The sequence below is a fragment of the Branchiostoma floridae genome, chromosome 8 (genome assembly GCF_000003815.2).
Source record: "Branchiostoma floridae strain S238N-H82 chromosome 8, Bfl_VNyyK, whole genome shotgun sequence".
Classification (NCBI taxonomy): domain Eukaryota; kingdom Metazoa; phylum Chordata; class Leptocardii; order Amphioxiformes; family Branchiostomatidae; genus Branchiostoma; species Branchiostoma floridae.
In genome coordinates this window covers 14,785,774-14,802,181 of record NC_049986.1, presented here as the reverse complement: position 1 = coordinate 14,802,181, position 16,408 = coordinate 14,785,774, and the positions used below count along the sequence as shown (strand labels likewise).

General features: G+C 42.3%; 3 protein-coding genes and 1 pseudogene across 3 annotated transcripts; all 4 read left to right on the top strand.

Moving 5' to 3' along the window:
- The first annotated feature begins 1,151 nt into the window (after positions 1–1,151).
- LOC118421342 (surfeit locus protein 4 homolog) lies at positions 1,152–7,424 on the top strand. Its single transcript, XM_035828596.1, has 7 exons — positions 1,152–1,353; positions 3,173–3,277; positions 3,880–4,038; positions 4,505–4,548; positions 5,273–5,400; positions 5,870–6,021; positions 6,487–7,424. Exons 1-7 carry the CDS (start codon positions 1,288–1,290, stop codon positions 6,661–6,663), a joined length of 831 nt encoding a protein of 276 aa, XP_035684489.1. The 5' UTR covers positions 1,152–1,287; the 3' UTR covers positions 6,664–7,424.
- A 251-nt stretch (positions 7,425–7,675) lies between these two features.
- Positions 7,676–9,381, top strand: LOC118421801. The gene is made up of 4 exons (XM_035829301.1): positions 7,676–7,790; positions 8,613–8,741; positions 9,080–9,238; positions 9,358–9,381. Exons 1-4 carry the CDS (start codon positions 7,677–7,679, stop codon positions 9,379–9,381), a joined length of 426 nt encoding a protein of 141 aa, XP_035685194.1. The 5' UTR covers position 7,676.
- On the top strand, positions 9,378–10,903 carry LOC118421348 (surfeit locus protein 4 homolog). Its single transcript, XM_035828609.1, has 4 exons — positions 9,378–9,421; positions 9,629–9,756; positions 10,095–10,240; positions 10,619–10,903. Exons 1-4 carry the CDS (start codon positions 9,417–9,419, stop codon positions 10,808–10,810), a joined length of 471 nt encoding a protein of 156 aa, XP_035684502.1. The 5' UTR covers positions 9,378–9,416; the 3' UTR covers positions 10,811–10,903.
- Positions 10,904–11,810: 907 nt separating this feature from the next.
- LOC118422099 lies at positions 11,811–11,993 on the top strand (annotated as a pseudogene).
- Positions 11,994–16,408: the final 4,415 nt, after the last annotated feature.

Genomic DNA, 16,408 nt, shown 5'->3' with positions numbered 1-16,408 from the left:
CAAAGTCTGCCTCAGGTCATGTGAAGGCACTTGTTGTGCACAGCAAATACATGGCTTCCTTTTATCGTCTGTTGCAGACTCCCTATGTGTAGTTTGAACTAGATGTAAGTACATATAGTGCTCTCAAAGCAGATCCTAAGGTAGCATAAGATAGTATCAAGCTATCAAAAGTGTAGCCGACCTAGAAGTGTGTATTGGCTACCTAGCCACACCAAGGAGGTTGAAAAAGGAAACCTCCTTGGCCATACACATTCCTAGGCCGGCTAAACTCTAAGTAAGTAGTAACAAGGAGGTTCCTTGATAGTAAGTACGTACCAGTAGGCAGCTTTGGTTTACATTGTACATTGTGACTTTTTAAATATTATATAGCCTAGAATCGCCATGTACTGTGTTAGATTACTGTTACTAAATTTTTATATAGCCAGTCATCTTATACCAAGGAGCTTTAATCAGATGAAAGTTCTTTGTCTATACAATACAAATCAGTTGGTCTTACATCGTACGGCGTTATAATTGATAGACGCTTTTGTTACAAAGCTATTTATGCAGACTCCAGCCGCGATGATGATCCAAATGCCTTCAGAAAACACGGCCGGAGTGTGTATAATAGCTGCCATTTCTTACCTCAAGAAAGAGTTGACAGAAATCGTTTGTTTGTTGAAATGGAAAATATCATACTTTGCTGATCAGACATCGATAAAAAACAATCCACTAGAAACTTTGCTGTGGTAAAATTGTAACCAAGGAGCCTTCGTTGCTGTAACCTAGTTGTAGAAATGCATAGAACTAAAAAATACAGGCAACCGGACATGATTTTGGAAACGGAAACTTTTGCAGTTGCTTGAGTGTAAAGCCTATTTTTGGCGTATCTTATTTTCTGAAACTCTAACCTTCATCGACGTAATGTGCGAACTGTTCTATTCTAACATTTACAAGTTGTTATCTATTCTAGTCTAATTTGTCGCTATATTATATGGATCTAATTTGTTCTCTGCAAAAAAAGGTCATGTTTCGTGATTTTGTCACGGATGTGAAGACTTCTTTTAACTTCACCTTCGGAGTTAGATATACATGTATAAGCTATCCAGATCCTTTTCCACCTGACAGGGGTCGCTCTTAGATGTTCCCGGCAAATTTGCGTTGCTATGACAACGGGGTCAGAGGTCGGCCAGGTCGGAACTGGTTCATCAACTCCGTGCATCAAATCCGGAGAATCGATGTGTATTTACAGCTGGGCGGACCGCGGCTAGACGTTGTGCACCGAGAACAGTTTCATCCATTGTCTAAATGTCTTCTGATTCCGTAAAATTCACGGACAGGGTCCGGAACGTCGCAGAGAGCGTTTGGGATGTGGTATGTCTTTATATGTCTTGTCTGTGAGTAGGGATAGGTACTACCGGCCTGCATGTATCTGTCATAATTTACTGTGTATTGGCAGCTAAAAGCTCAACCGTTCTAGTAGCCCGTGTAGCCCGCCTATGTTCAGCCACTTATATGTATTTTGGAGCATGGAATTGTGAGTTTTGTTGAACATTTAATGAACGTTCCCTGCAAATTCTTTCCAGTTTGTTTACATTTCAGCTATATAACATGCGATGGTATTTTGTATGATCATATCAGCGATTCAACATGTGTTTTCTGTAATCATATTGGGTGGTGCAGTGCCATCAAAATATTACTGTCTATTCGAAATGTTATCATTTTCTCTGCTTGTCCATTAAGTAATTTGTAGTTTGGCAATCATAGTTGCAGGGTACATCATTCATTACAGAGAATGCGACTACGAACGGGCCATGGTATCGGATGATATAATCATATTAAAGTCTGGTTCGTCTCCCGCGGAAGAGGGTTATGTTACGTATTTACAGTGTTAAGTTAGGTGTTGAGTTCCAGGAAACATGCGGTGGAACAGCTACGTTTCTTGTTTGAAGTACTGTTTACGTTCTGGGTGTTAGCCTCCGACCACGGAATGTGGCTAGTTGGTATGTACAGTGTATGAACTCCTTTCAACGTGACATGAATGTTAAGGGGGTCATCATGTCGGCCCCTTTAGTGTCCTGTAGAACTCACATAATTGGTAGCCACAGGGAGCCTTAATTTCACAAAGAACGTGAACAGCCTCAAACGCCACTATAGACCTATTCTTCAATACACTACCTTCTGTCCGACTCGGGTCACTCTTTGTACAGTGTACACGTGTATCTATTTTAACGTCAACGTACTATTTATGTAGCTCAATAGTCCAATGGTTTCTTCAGAAACTTTTACTACTCTCCAAGCAGAGGTTTGACTCCGGCTTTGGCGTCTTTTAAGGCGTTTTTATTTTGTTTTTTGTCCACCAGCTTTTAAAGAAAACGTAACACAATTTAAGATAAAACGTCAAAATCACATAAAAGACGTTCAAAACAAGCTGAAGCCTAACCTCTGCTTGGGGAGTAGATCCTTTTCACGGATCCGGATGTTTATACAGGTTCGGTTATGATATTCACTGACCTTTATCACCGTTCTACATACAAACCACGGATATGTTTGTTGCTCATTTCTTCACTAACGTACACATCAGCTGCAAGATGAAGGCAGACTGAGTATATGCCCTTTAGGTCAGCATCATTACCTTTAAGTAATGATGCTGACTGCACTTCGTTTTCGCAGTGGTCTTCGGTCAGTAAGCTATGGCTGCAGAATACTCAACAAGTTGAGAGTGGCAGCCCTAATGAAAGAAGAAGAAGAAGAAGAGACTCTGTAAACTTGACCTTAAAGTCTTCGAAACTCTAGGAGGGGCGCTTTTCAAAGGAAAATTCGAAGAACTCAATAACTTTTGGTAAAGGTCTCACTATGAACAGGTGCCGTTTAGTCATCTCTTGAACGATGAGGCACGTTCACGATGTTTGTGTACTGTATCTTCTTGTCGATCTACCTCACTAAGGCTTAGGTCCCATTTCCGAAACGGGGCCCGGCCGGGATGTTTGCGGGTTTTGCGGAAACGAAAAATAAAAGTGTTTTGTTGCCTTTCTTATCACAGTTTTCGATTCCGAAAGCTACCCGGCCGGCCCCCGGGTTGGGAATTGGGACCTAGACCTTAACAAGGGTCTTCATTATGTGATATTTCCCTGGCGATGAAAATGATGATAGTGTGAAGAATAGATGATTGTATAGTCACCTGTGTTCTCAGGTTTTCCGGTTCTTCAAGAGGAACCTTCCGGTTATCGCCCGTCTACTGCTCATGATGACGTTTTTCGATGACGGGCTGCGGATGATCTACAACTGGACCAATCAGGTTTGTAGAACTGATGGAATGAAGACATCTATTCAACCTTTTTTGGCTAAGTACAGGTTACAACAAAAATGTATATACATATGTTGGTACAAGTATCGTAGTCCAGCAAATATATTTAGCTTCCTCTCGCTTCTTGGTAATGGTGATAACGTAGGTTTACCTACTAATATATTCGGTATCATGATTAACGTTATATCAAAACGCATTAGAAATAAAATCTTTTCAAGCTTACTCATATGTCTAAAGTGAGATAAACTTTAGGATACTCCTATCACTAACATGTTTATGGAAGCATGCTGTAGAAAACGTACGTCACAAATAGCCCTTACTGCATAAGGTATGACAGTTTTAGAGATTTGCCATCGCTAATTATAAGATCAGTAAAAAAGCTGACATATTCTATCATCCTTCAGATTTGAGTCGAATATCGTACAGTCACCTCGACACGTCCTACGTGTAGATCGAATGCAGTCTTGAGTAAAAACAGTTAACCTACTCTATCATACTTCTATCATTATGATTTTAGTTTAATGTTGTACAGTCATATTGACACGTCCAACAGATAGATGCCTTGAGTCCAGCACATTTTGTTTATTTTCCAGACGCGGTATTTCCAGCACTCCTGGAAGATCAGCGCGTCCACAGCCGGCATCGCCGTGACGCTGAACATGGTGGGGCAGCTGGTGGGGTGTCTGCTGGTGCTGGCCAGGAGGAAGGTCGAGTGGGGCTGCGGCATCTTGCTTACTAACGTCGTCTTTCAGGTGAGCGTCAAGGGAAAAAAATCAACGTTTCTGATTGCGCTTCTGAAAAAAATTAGGGTCGGCAGTTATGAATTCTTTCTTTTTTCCCCTTAGATTTCGGCCGAAGTGATCCAGCAAATACGGTTAAAAATGTAAAACTGAGTGGTAGTTTCAACATCAGAAATGAGGAGAATGATGGAAAATGCATATGGTTCCACGTCAATGTTATCACTCAGATGTCCGATTGAAAGTCTTTATGTCCCTAGCCCGTTCTAGTGGTTGACAAAAAAGGATAACGTTAGGGTCGGAAGGTTTTTGTTGGGTCTGTCGGGTAACCAGTAACACAACATCATCTTAGCCCTGAGCATCATAAAGTCTTTCTTCTGTACAAGGTATTTTGGAAAGATAGGGAAATATATGTGTCTGTCTGTTATACCCATCTGTTTCTTCTTTGTCTTTTTAAAATTCTTTTTGCCTTTTTTTCCAGGCAATCATGTATGAATACTTCAAGTACACCAAATATATCCTGAGGTAAGTTTATTTATTCTATACTTACCGACAGAAAGGACACTATGATACAGTAGTTGATAGATAGATAAACCAAAAGATGAAAGTTTTCCGCAGAAACGTTACATTATGATGCAATAGCAAGGACGTCACACAAAGCAAGAATCATCCTCATACGCACGGTTCCCAACCTATCTGGGGACCCTGCTATCTGAAGGGCCACTCCCGGTTATATACTGTGAGCGTCGCCACAAACTAGCTGTCAGCCAATCAGAGACTAGCCTTTCAGTTTTCAAAAGGGATCTCGCAAAGGCCTGATTGGGCGCTGATTGCCTGGTTCCGTCCCCACATAGGCGATTTGCCGGTTGGAGACCGTGCGTAGGAGGATGAGCAAGAATAAGCGGGCTGTGATTCGAAACCTCTGGATGAAACAGATTTGAACCGCGACCCCCGATTTAAGCTGACGTCTTGTTAAATGGGGTTATTGGGGTGTCTGTGTGGCGCAACGGCTAGAGCGTTGGTATCAGCATCAGTAGGTCCTGAGTTCGATACTCGCTATGCCCCTGCCCCCATGACGGTGGAGTGATGCCCACCGAGCCTCACGGCTAATCTGTCTAAAGGTGCCAAAAACATCTACGGCTTTGGTGCTGCCAGTGTGACAATGAATATCTGCACACTTGCCACTAAAACCGGTGATTTTTTTTCTTGTCAAATAACCCCCGCCCTATCCCACCTGTGTTGGCTGTAGAAGTCTGTCGCTGACCGGCTGTGTGCTGCTGCTGCTGCTGGACCACTGGTCCGAGCGGAAGAGCATGGACCCGGGGCTTCTCAAGGTCAAGAAGGAGGACAGGACCCGGATGTTGCTCCAACTCGCAGGTACTTCGTTTGTTTGTTTGTATGAACCTTTGCTTATTCATGAAAGCTCAAATTGGCCTGCAAGCCGCTTTTCATTGAGGTCATGATGGAAGAGGCAAGAGTCAGACAACATATATAACAGAGATACAATTTGCGTCGTTAAGGCCTACGTCACGGCCAGGCAGTTTCGGGAACGAAAAGTATCATATAAAAGACACCAAACTACAAAACGTAAAGAGTAAGAGTAGACGTGGGCATTATTTGTGTATATTTTTACGTATACATTTCTATTTTTAGTTTCCACAAACAGCCCAGTCGGGCCCCGTTTTAGACGATGACGTTAGCCTAAACGAGACTAAGACCTATTAATATACGCTTCTGCCTGATAGCTATCGCTATATTCTAAGAATAAGTAAACCTGACATCAACATACCAACAAGACTGTAACAACACAAGTTTGGATCTAACTTTTTATATCTTTCATCCCCAGGCCGATGTCTGGTAGGTTTTATGTACGTGTCGCTGGCACAGCTCGGTCCCAGCTATCCCGTCCTGTTCATCACCATGGTGGGTTACGTGCTGCTGGGCTGTGTCATGGTCGGCTACAGGACCAGGCAATGCGCCATCATTATGGCTCTGCAGGTAAATCATATAGAAATTGAATTTTCCGTTCTTCATGTCTTTTTCTAGTTGTTTGTTTGTTTGTTTGTTAGAGAAACATCAGACGGAAACATCGTGGAATCAGCCAGGTTTAATGGTCACTGTACCATTCTGAAAGACGCAAATTACCCCTAGAAATCTACAGAATTTTTCCAAGCTTATCGCGCCTGACCGACCCACAAAAAAATCTTCTTGCTTAAGTCGCCCAAGCCGTTTATCTACGAAAATGTTGGACAATTCATCTCCCACTGCATACGGAAAAGAAGTCAAAACCCTCAAATCGTTAAAGTAGAAATACATTTTGAACAGATGTCATTTCCTTTTTAACTTATCTATTTCATTTGATTTTCAATTCTGTATACCACTTTGTTTGCAATTGACCTTCATGCATAGTATCTTGCACTATAAGTTATCATTTAACTTATCCAGTATCTATTTCTATTCTAGTTTTTCTTGGTGACCCTGGTGACGCGGACCTGGTGGCTGCTGCCGTGGGACAGCTCGGACCGAGACTTCGTGAAGTACGAGTTTTTCCAGGCGATGTCTGCGGTGGGCGGGCTGCTGCAGGAGGCAGTAGTGGGGCCGGGCAGGGCCTCGCTGGACGAGCGGAAAAAGGACGAGTGAAAACTTCAACTGGCTGAGGAGATGGTGATAGGGAAATACTTTGTTTTAGATACGTGCCTTGGGCTAGACGATTTATATCTATAGAAAGTATTCGTAATCATTGCCCGACAATGGTAAAGAACACGGTTGTGGCACCCTTCTCTGCCTTCTAAAATGGTGCCACAACGGTTTGCCGTGAGTCGTTTTAATTATGATATTTTAAAGGTACTTCATTTCCGTACATTCAATTCGCATGGTTTCACAGCCCATTTGAACAGGTTATGCTTTTTTCAACAAATGGGTCCGAGAAAACTTTACTATTTCGCTTCAAGATATTGGTTAGTTCTTTCAGTAGGGGTTACAATTCTCAATACGGTTGCAGATGTACTAGTGGATATATTCATAAGTAACGTGTCATTTGGTGGTGCTACCGGTTGTCAGGGAATTATGAGTACATACAATTCCATTCGGCATTGACAGGTTAAATGCATCCTTCGATTGTATAATAGGATTTTACTGATACGATTCATATACGTTGGTACCTCTTAAATTTATATCCAGCATCTTTTGGTGTAGTCTTGTATGTAGTCCCTTATTTAGCCATTCAATTTCTGCTACGCTGCTATTGTTATAAGTTATTTATTTCTTAAGCAAGGATATTTTACAAACCGGCAAGCTTCCAACGTGGAACGACGTCATTGCTTCTTCTTGGATAGCATAGAAAGTACATCCGATGTATGATCGGCGTTGGGTTTTAAGTGCTTACGGTACCTTCAGCTTTTGCAATAAATACAATTGAAAAAAAGTTTGAGAGTTCCTTTCTTCGTATGATTAGTCTCCGCAACATTTCACTGTCACAACTTGAATAGGGAAACGTGGTTAACTATTTAAAAACATACAGAAACTGTATATATTTTTGTATCATGTTGAAATTGGCGTTTACAGCCACGAGTAAAAACGAAAAGGGTTTTGATCGTTTATCCCGTGATTTTTGTGTCTGCCATCACGGGTAAACTGTGTCGTCACAAGGCCAGATGAAAACTTGTCGGACAGCTTCGTGTCCTCCGGTCGTGACGTCACATCGAGCCCAGAACAACAATCCCAGTAAAATGGAGGTCCTAACCACCGCAGAAGAACTCGTCAACGAGGTTAGAGACTGTTTTGATGTACGTTGATTTCTTGCTTTTGGAACTATTTATCCTATGATAAGGAGTTGTTATATTCTTAATCGACCGACAAGTCTTGCGGTTTTTGATATGACTGGTGAACCAAAGTGCAGTATCAATTACGTACCAAATGACAAGATCAAAATGAGTGTTGTTGCTGTCTCATTCTCTCTCTGTGCCTTATGTTATGAAGCACCAGGTACGTAGTGTGCGCTATGTGCTACCTTACCTAGCATTGTATCAATTTGTATAACAGTGCCTTATTTTCCCAAAGAGTCATTCGGTAAATAAATGAAAACATATTCTTTTCGTCCCGGTGAATGTGATGAAACCCTTTTTTATATTTCTCCTGCATACAGTACGTGGGATTTCATTTCAGCAGGCGTTCATTGATACACATGTATAGAAACAACGCATGACAATTTTCCCGTGCAACATATTCAGTCTGAGCCCGATTACGTGTCTTGTAATGTGATGTGTACCTGCTCGTCCACAATGTTTTCTGGCCAATTGAACCCGAACTATAGCCTTAATTTTCGGGTCTGTTCACAAAATGGAACAATTTTGTCATAATGACATGACGATTGGACAATGTAGACAAGAGGCAGATATCTACATAGCTTTAATCTGCTCGGGGAGCATTGGAGAAAATAAACGCACGGGAAGTTTACTTCTCAACATCTGACAGAAGAGAACGTATCGCGTCTTGCACTTGGAAGGTCGTTGAACTCGATAACTCATGCGGCACGTTAAAATGTGCTTGTCTTATCTATTCATATATTTCCTTCTCTGTTTGTACCCCAGGCGGTCGGCACAAAAACAATCCGCAGATACCTGAACGCCATCGCACGTGTTCTGATCGTGCTGGCTTTCATGGACGATATCTACAACCAACAGTACAGCTGGTGGTCTAATGTACACTACTTCGCACAGGTTCGTAGATCATGTTTATCATGCAGGAATTGTTGTTGCAACTGAACGTACATGTATTGTGAATTGATACATATACATGTATACTTCACCGTGGCTGTAAGGCGATGTACTCGTACAGCAATTCTAGCCTGAGTGCGGCCATCCTGCATAGTAAACGCTAGCGAATGGATTGGATCAGCGGTCACTACGTAGAATGGCACCCAGGCTACAGTACTAGTAATTCAAGTGATAACTCAAGTGAAAATGGGAAATGAAAAGTGCTGTGCTCAACCAAACAACGCTCAGCTGCAGATTATATACCTACTTTCTCCACAATATCTTCTCAACTTTCATTTCAGATTTGGGGCCTGTCCAGAGCGTTAGTCGGTCCTATACTCGGCCTGTTAGTGACTGCTGAGTTTTTTGGAACGTTGCTGATTCTAACCCAGCAGAGATTTGAGGTCGGATGTGGGGCCCTGGTTTGTGGGACGGTTTTTCAGGTGAGCTTTTCCCGATCAGTAATACTGGATATATCAAGTGATAAACCACCTGTTGATCATTTATCACCTATAGAAAATATGTGTACATCATTTCAGTCTCAGTGGCTCGTCCTATCTTTCCATAATTTTCTTTTAAGATTGTTCTCGTTTGTTCCAGTTAATATTTTTCCGACACTACAAGAACAGCTTTGGTGCAATGAGGTCAGTATTGCTTACTTGTTGAACAACATTATTAGACTATCTTTTCATGAGAATTTCTTTTACTTATAAAAGTTCAAATTGACTTCTCTGGCTACTTAGCGCTACTCAGACAGCTTTGATCAGATCTTGGTTCTAAGAAGAGATGAGGCCATTGCGTAGATTTAGATTTAGGATCGTTCTTAATAAATTTCCTCGCCTGTCACACAGGGACTTGTCCCTATGCGGCTGTGTTACCATGGTGATGTTGGAACGCTGGACGGACCCGGGAACCATGGAACCCGGGCCGCCATCTTTGAAATGGGACGGGAAATTGCGGACACTCATGCAACTTGCAGGTACACCTCTGGTCTTCTGTCTTAATTATATCGTTCCATGTTCAACCGTTTATGACATAAAACGAGTAACCTTATGGATATAATGTGCATGTGTTTGAATAATAGGCTAGGCTGTCTAACTACACAGACAGGAACTTCTCATGAGTCATGGTTACCGACAAAGAGAAACTGATGAAGAAATTTGCAGTTCTCCCGAATCAAACTTCTTTCGCCTGGCGTTGCCATGAAAGTTATTGCCATGAAAGGGCACTAAGATAAGCAAGTAAATGTTCCATAAAGAGCTCTTCAGTGTTGTGTATTAAGAACTTATGTAATTTTCAGAGTACCTCTATTTTTAGGTCGTGTCCTGGTAGGGCTGATGTTCTTGCGCCTCGCCACTCACCTTGGGTCACGAAACGTCTTGCTGCTGTTCGGATATCTCCTGCTAGGTGGTGTTATCCTCGGATTTAAAACCCGGGTGTGCGCGGGACTTCTCTCGGTCCTGGTAGGTTGTGTCTTTCTACACCACCAATTCAGATCCGGATTGTGAAAACTTAAATTAAAGTTCATAGACAAATCTAAAAGGCACTTACCCGGTTTGAACAATGTATGGGTTACAGTGAAAATGTATCAATTTTAGTAGGGGCATCGTTACTTTATTACAATCACAGCTAGATATGCAAAGATTGGCCGTGTGACAGGTTGTTGAGCGTAAGGCCCAATTAACAGGTGTGTGTGTGTGCACCTGTACGCGCGTGCGTGCCGGTGTGCCTGTGTGCGTGCGTGCGTCCGTGCGTGCGTGTGTGACAGTAATCGGATGTCCATCGCTCAGCCTTCGCCACTTCGAAATTATATCTGACTTACCCCCTCCCCATGTCTGTAGTTCTTCCTGACGAACCTGACCGTGTGCTCCTGGTGGCTGGAGGAGTCAGACTCCCCCCAGCGGGAGTTCCTCCGCTCCGAGTTCTTCCTGAACTTCGCAGCGATCGGCGGGTTGCTGCTGGAGACCGTGGTCGGGCCGGGCAAGGCGTCCATGGACGCGCAGAGGGGCAGGAGGGTCAGCAGGTCACAGTAGTTAAACAGCTGTAATCGTTTGTGTATTTTTTAATCAGTCCGAAAGAGGGCGCTCGTGTACGGTTGTTGTTGACCGTGACTCACGTTATATTATTCCATGGTCACCCTTCGACGTTTGTGTCAACTTGATTGAAGGCGTAATGTATTTATCGATGGGAACACATCGTTCATTGGGATATCATATCTTTTCTATCTTGTCACACCTGAAACCTTTTAAGATATTTGATAAAAGGTGTCTGTGAGTGGGAATGCCTTTCTACCTAGATGACGTATATGTATAAAGCATTATACATAATATATGAATAACGTTATACAAATGTGTACATGTAGACAGAGTGGGGGACAGAGACAGAGATTTTCTAAACGAAATAGGTGACGTTGAAGTTTGCTGTATTTAGCATGGTTTCCGAAAAAAAAATATTACGGCAACCATAGTAGGAACTGCAGTGCTATAATGAAGTATTTGCCTGTCATTATTCCTCTACATTATTGGAACTTGAATTCGTATGGGAGTAATTGTATGAACATGCAGTTAACTTTTGCCACAACCAGAACTCAGTGTTACACTTTGAGATCGATTCGCTAAACGGCGCTTTTGCACGGACACCGATATGACTCACCTGTCGAGAGGTCAGGGGTTGTCATACGTGTACCATGAGCACAACGTTGCTGCAACGTTCATAAAAGTTACCTTTATATACATTTGTACTACTCTGTGATGAAATACCGGGTTAAGATTTTATGCGTTATACGAAAAGACAATACAGTTCAGTGTAGAAAAGGCCACGGGCATATCCATTCCTCTCTATGAAAGGTTATCGTTTTGCAGTCAATTCCTCTCTACTTCCTTTCGTGCAATTTCGCCCTCTAATCCTAACTTGAAGTAACCATGAATAAAGATCCTTCACTGCATGTTGAAATACCAAAGCAATTACAGTAAATCCCTTAGTCACCCACGGACGCCATCCGTTGCCTGACGGCTAAGTCACGTGGGTACTTCGCTACTTACCTGGCGGGGGCGGCGGCGTGATCAGGCAGGCGGGCCGCCCAGGTAACGACAGGAGAGCGCCGGGCTTGTTCGACCGAGTGTTGGCTTTCTCTCTGCTGTGCCTGCAAGCAGTGTTTCGACAAGCTTGGCCGCATAATGTTTGCTGGTTGGGGATGCACAATAGTTGTGTCCCCACATACAGAATCTAAAGAATATTTTAGAATTCCTCTTGAGAATAAAGAGGTGGTATTGGACGACCGTAACAATCTTTTCGTGTGTCAGAAAAAAGGTCAAGCCAGGTATCCCTCCGGCTTATGTGTAATCTGCGCATGATATTTTATAGTTGGAGATACACAATAGCTTTGTACTGTAGCCCCAACAATAGCACATAAGCCGTCCCTCACAGATCAAATCTCAGAGATCAAATCACTTCATTCCGAGCAACAGTAGTTTGATTTTACGTTTCTTGACTTTGGATTTCCGCCAAAATAGTATATAGACACATTAGTATACAAGTGATCAACCGAAGTAAGTGACAGCAGGCGTCTTTTCGGCGATTTGAAAACAAATTTCACGGCAATGTTGTGACTATTCTGGCCATCGCACTCACAGATTGTCATTTTCCGAGTGGGAAGGTCCATCGATCCACACCGCCCACCCTTCGGCAGGTGGCCCGCACACTTGCTGATTTTTGTCCTACATCTCGGGTCGTCTCACCGGCCGAAGATGTTAACAATAATGTCCTTGGTGAGAAAGGTCACAATAACGATGGATGAATGAATGAATGAATGAAGACCTTTATTGCATATTTTTGTCCCACTGGGCTAAGTACAGGTCACATGGTAAGAATCTTATATATGTAACAATGGAAACAACCATACACATCTATATAACGTTATACAGATATGCGTCTAATCTATTCTAGGACATTCGACTTCCTCTCGCTTCTTGGTAATTGGATAAATGTAGCTAGCTGTATGGTTGGTTAGAGTTGGTTTATCAAAAGCTGTCAGGAATAACACTGTCTGCCATTGTGGCTTAACTTGGATGGCCATGATTGTAAGGAACGAATTATTGAATTGATAAATGGCACTTGATGAATTTATAAATGGCGCTTTATGCCTGAATGGGCTATAAATACACGTAATGCAAGACTAACATTTAGTGGTCATGTTTTGTTAACGCAAGGAGACCTCCTTGGTTACATCTCAGATCGTCTCACCAGCCGAAGATGTTAACAAATAATGTCCTCGTTGAAAAGAGTCAAAATAACTCTGAAGAAGGGAGTGTTATTTTCCGATTAATAATTAATGTTAGGAAGTGATAAATACATACTACTTCACATTATACGATAAAGTACCCATTTGCCCCACACGCATCAAAGGGATCCAGTCTTTTACTAAACTCACCAAGTACCCTCTGATCAATCTACTAGTAAGTCTATGGATGAATATCACAATGTGCCTGACAATGCCAAACTAATGTTAGGTTAGGTTACAATACTAATTCAGAAGCGCTAAATAAAACTCGTCTTGTTCTTTGCTCTTTGATATCTACTGAGTGATTGACCTTCTTGGTGTTCTTAGCGCTCCTCAATGTTTTCCGAAAATATGTACGATAAAGAAAGCGTCTCTATACGTATGGAGAACGCATGGGAAAGGCCTACGGTGTTAGTGAACTCATGTCATATTGTTTTACAAAACACATCGCGTAACTCGTCACAAGGGGAATCCCACAAAAGGTCGACTGATTATGTATTTATTGATACGTTATCTATTGGAAAATAACACTCCCTTCTGGAGTCGAATGTCCCTTCAATTAAATGGAGGGACGTGGGGACATTATTGTAAGAAGCGAATTATTGAATTGATGAAATGCATTTGATGAGGCTTTATGCCTGAATGGACTATGAATGCAGATATAAATGGAAGACTAACATTTCGTGGTCACGTTGCGTTAACGCAAGGAAACCTCCTTGGTTACATCTCAGATCGTCTCACCAGCCGAAGATGCATTTATGTTTACAAATAATGTCCTTGTTGAAAAAGGTCACAATAACTCTGCAAGAATGGAGTGCTATTTTCCGATTAATTAATGTTAAGAAGTGATAAATGCATACTACTTCACATTATACGATAAAGTGCCCATTTGCCCCACGCATATCAAAAGGGATTCAGTCTTTTACTAAACCCCCCAAGTACCCGCTAATCAATCTAAGTCTATGGATGAATATCACAGTGTGCCTGACAATGTCAGACTAAAGTTACTAATTTCAGGAGCGCTAAATAAAACTCGTCTTGTTCTGTTATGTTCTCTTTTATATCTACTGAGCAATTGGCCTTTTTGGTGCTCTTAGCGCTCTTCAATGTTTTCCGAATATATGCACGATAAAGAAAGCGTCTACATACGTATAGAGAATGCATTGGAAAGGCCTACGGTGTTAGTGAACTCATGTCATATTGTTTTACAAAACACATCGCGTATAACTCATCACAAGTGGAATCCCACAAAAGGTCGACTGATTATGTATTTATTGATACGTTAACAATTGGAAAATAACACTCCCTTCCGGAGTGGCATGCCCCTTCAATTAAATGGATCGACGTGGGGGCATTATTGTAAAAGACGAATGATTGAATTGATGAAAGACATTTGATGATGCTTTATACCTGAATGGGCTATAAATACAGGTAATGGAAAACTAACTTTTAGCAGCCACATTTTGTTAACGCAAGGAAACCTCCTTGGTTACTGTTAATGTTGTTTCACTTTTATTGACGCTGGAAAATACGGGATGAATGGGATTCATCTACCATGAAAAATACTATTATCAAGACTGACCCAAGACGTACCGGACGAAGAAACCAATAAGATACGTCTAAGAGACATACAGGCGCCTTGGTGTTTGGACAAGTAATGAACGAGGTAATATCCTTGCACAGACAGCACTAGTTCCGCACCACCAGATGGATGTCCTGCCGCCCGACCAGGATCCCAGATCTATCCTATAAATGCACTTACGTTCGCGGGGATTTAATTTCGCGGTAGCGGGAAAAGAACTGTTCACGGTGGTTTTAAGTTCGCGGTAGCACCCTGGGTAATTGTGTAGTTTGCGGTTCCGAGCGTTGTATTTTGAGGCCGATAGCCCGGTTGCGCGTCGGTCGACGTTTTAGGTATCCGATGTCACGGTCACCTCTCGCTCGTTATTTTACGTTGCAACGTCGCTGTTTGAAAACCGACATCGCTTTTTTGAAACCCGACGTCGAAACCCGACGTCGAAGCTCTTTCGAAATCCGACGTCGGTTTTGAAAATACACGTCGCTTTCGAAAACTGACGTCGGTTCTCAAAAACCACATCGCTTTGAACACCGACGTCGGTTTTGAAAAACCACATCGCTTTGAAAACCGACGTCGATTCTAAAAAACAACATCGCTTTGAAAACCGACGTCGGTTTTGAAAAACTACATCGCTTTGAAAACCGACGTCGGTTTTGAAAAACTACATCGAGGATTAACTCCAGGGGGAGGGGCCTTTTACACCTTTCATTCACACCAACCAAACACAGATGTGTATTTGTTATCAAACCCACCATGGATCGACTAGTTAGGCATATTGCCTGCCCTTACGCCCCAAACAGAGATTCGGCTCCGAGCAGTTGGGAAAAATTTGAGACTTTATCATATGCCTCTTTCTTGTCCCGCCCTTGTTGGGGAGGGCGGACGAAAGACGCGGCACATAACAATGCCGCAATTTTGCTCCCAAACCTCTGCAAGGAGCTTCCGACTGGTTTTGACGTTTGTTTTTTTTCAGGCGGTTTTGTCGGGCCTTCTTTTTTGTTTAAACTTCCTCTTTAAACACTTGGTTTGGCGACATAGCAAAATAAAATAAAAAAAACAACGTTAAAACCAGTCCTTTTGCGTGGGGAGTACATATCACCGTGAACTAAGCTATATTTACCTTACACTCCTACAGGGCAAAAATTCTACATAGATGTGTATTACACTATGTGTATTATACTGTATCTCTCCAAGCAGAGGTTGCGCTTCGGCTGTTTTTCATGTGTTTTAGGCCTTTTTGTGGGGCTTTCAATTTTGTACAGGAGCCTTCATGTTCGCCGGCCAAACAGACGTGAAGAAAACAATACACAATAGAAAGCCCAGCAAAGAGACCCAACTGAACACGTCAAAAACTGCCGAAAACACCATTGCTTGGAGAGTACACTAACATGTCTAGACCTGTCAGTTGGCGGTGGTTGGAAGAACATTACTTACCTATAATGTCTCTTATCACGCCAAGGAAATATTGCTTTCACCAAGGAGGTTATATAACCTCCTTGCTTTCACTAATCTAAGAGAATCGTTGCTGACTCACTTTGTATCAACTTATCTGGCGTGAAACATGTGCGAGCTTTGTGTGTGTGGTGCCTGTTGATGCGTTCGTACTCTTCACACACACAATAAAAACACCAACACATGTGTTAGGATGGGGGCGAGTGCGTGCACACCGCAGGAATACTTTTATTTGCCAAAGGTACAATCGTAACGAAAGCGGAAGGTCAAAGATCAAATTGAACACCGAAACATCAATATCCAAAAGGGATCGTCAAACCA

Bases quoted from the DNA above. Each gene is read 5' to 3' on its own strand.
- LOC118421342 (XM_035828596.1), top strand. From the start codon at position 1,288: ATGTCTTCTGATTCCGTAAAATTCACGGACAGGGTCCGGAACGTCGCA. The intron at 3,278-3,879 runs GTTTGTAGAACT...TTTATTTTCCAG, and splicing joins TCTACAACTGGACCAATCAG to ACGCGGTATTTCCAGCACTC. The intron at 5,401-5,869 runs GTACTTCGTTTG...TTTCATCCCCAG, and splicing joins GATGTTGCTCCAACTCGCAG to GCCGATGTCTGGTAGGTTTT.
- LOC118421801 (XM_035829301.1), top strand. From the start codon at position 7,677: ATGAAAACTTGTCGGACAGCTTCGTGTCCTCCGGTCGTGACGTCACAT. The intron at 7,791-8,612 runs GTTAGAGACTGT...TTTGTACCCCAG, and splicing joins CAGAAGAACTCGTCAACGAG to GCGGTCGGCACAAAAACAAT. The intron at 8,742-9,079 runs GTTCGTAGATCA...CTTTCATTTCAG, and splicing joins ATGTACACTACTTCGCACAG to ATTTGGGGCCTGTCCAGAGC.
- LOC118421348 (XM_035828609.1), top strand. The intron at 9,757-10,094 runs GTACACCTCTGG...CTCTATTTTTAG, and splicing joins GACACTCATGCAACTTGCAG to GTCGTGTCCTGGTAGGGCTG. The intron at 10,241-10,618 runs GTAGGTTGTGTC...CCATGTCTGTAG, and splicing joins CGGGACTTCTCTCGGTCCTG to TTCTTCCTGACGAACCTGAC.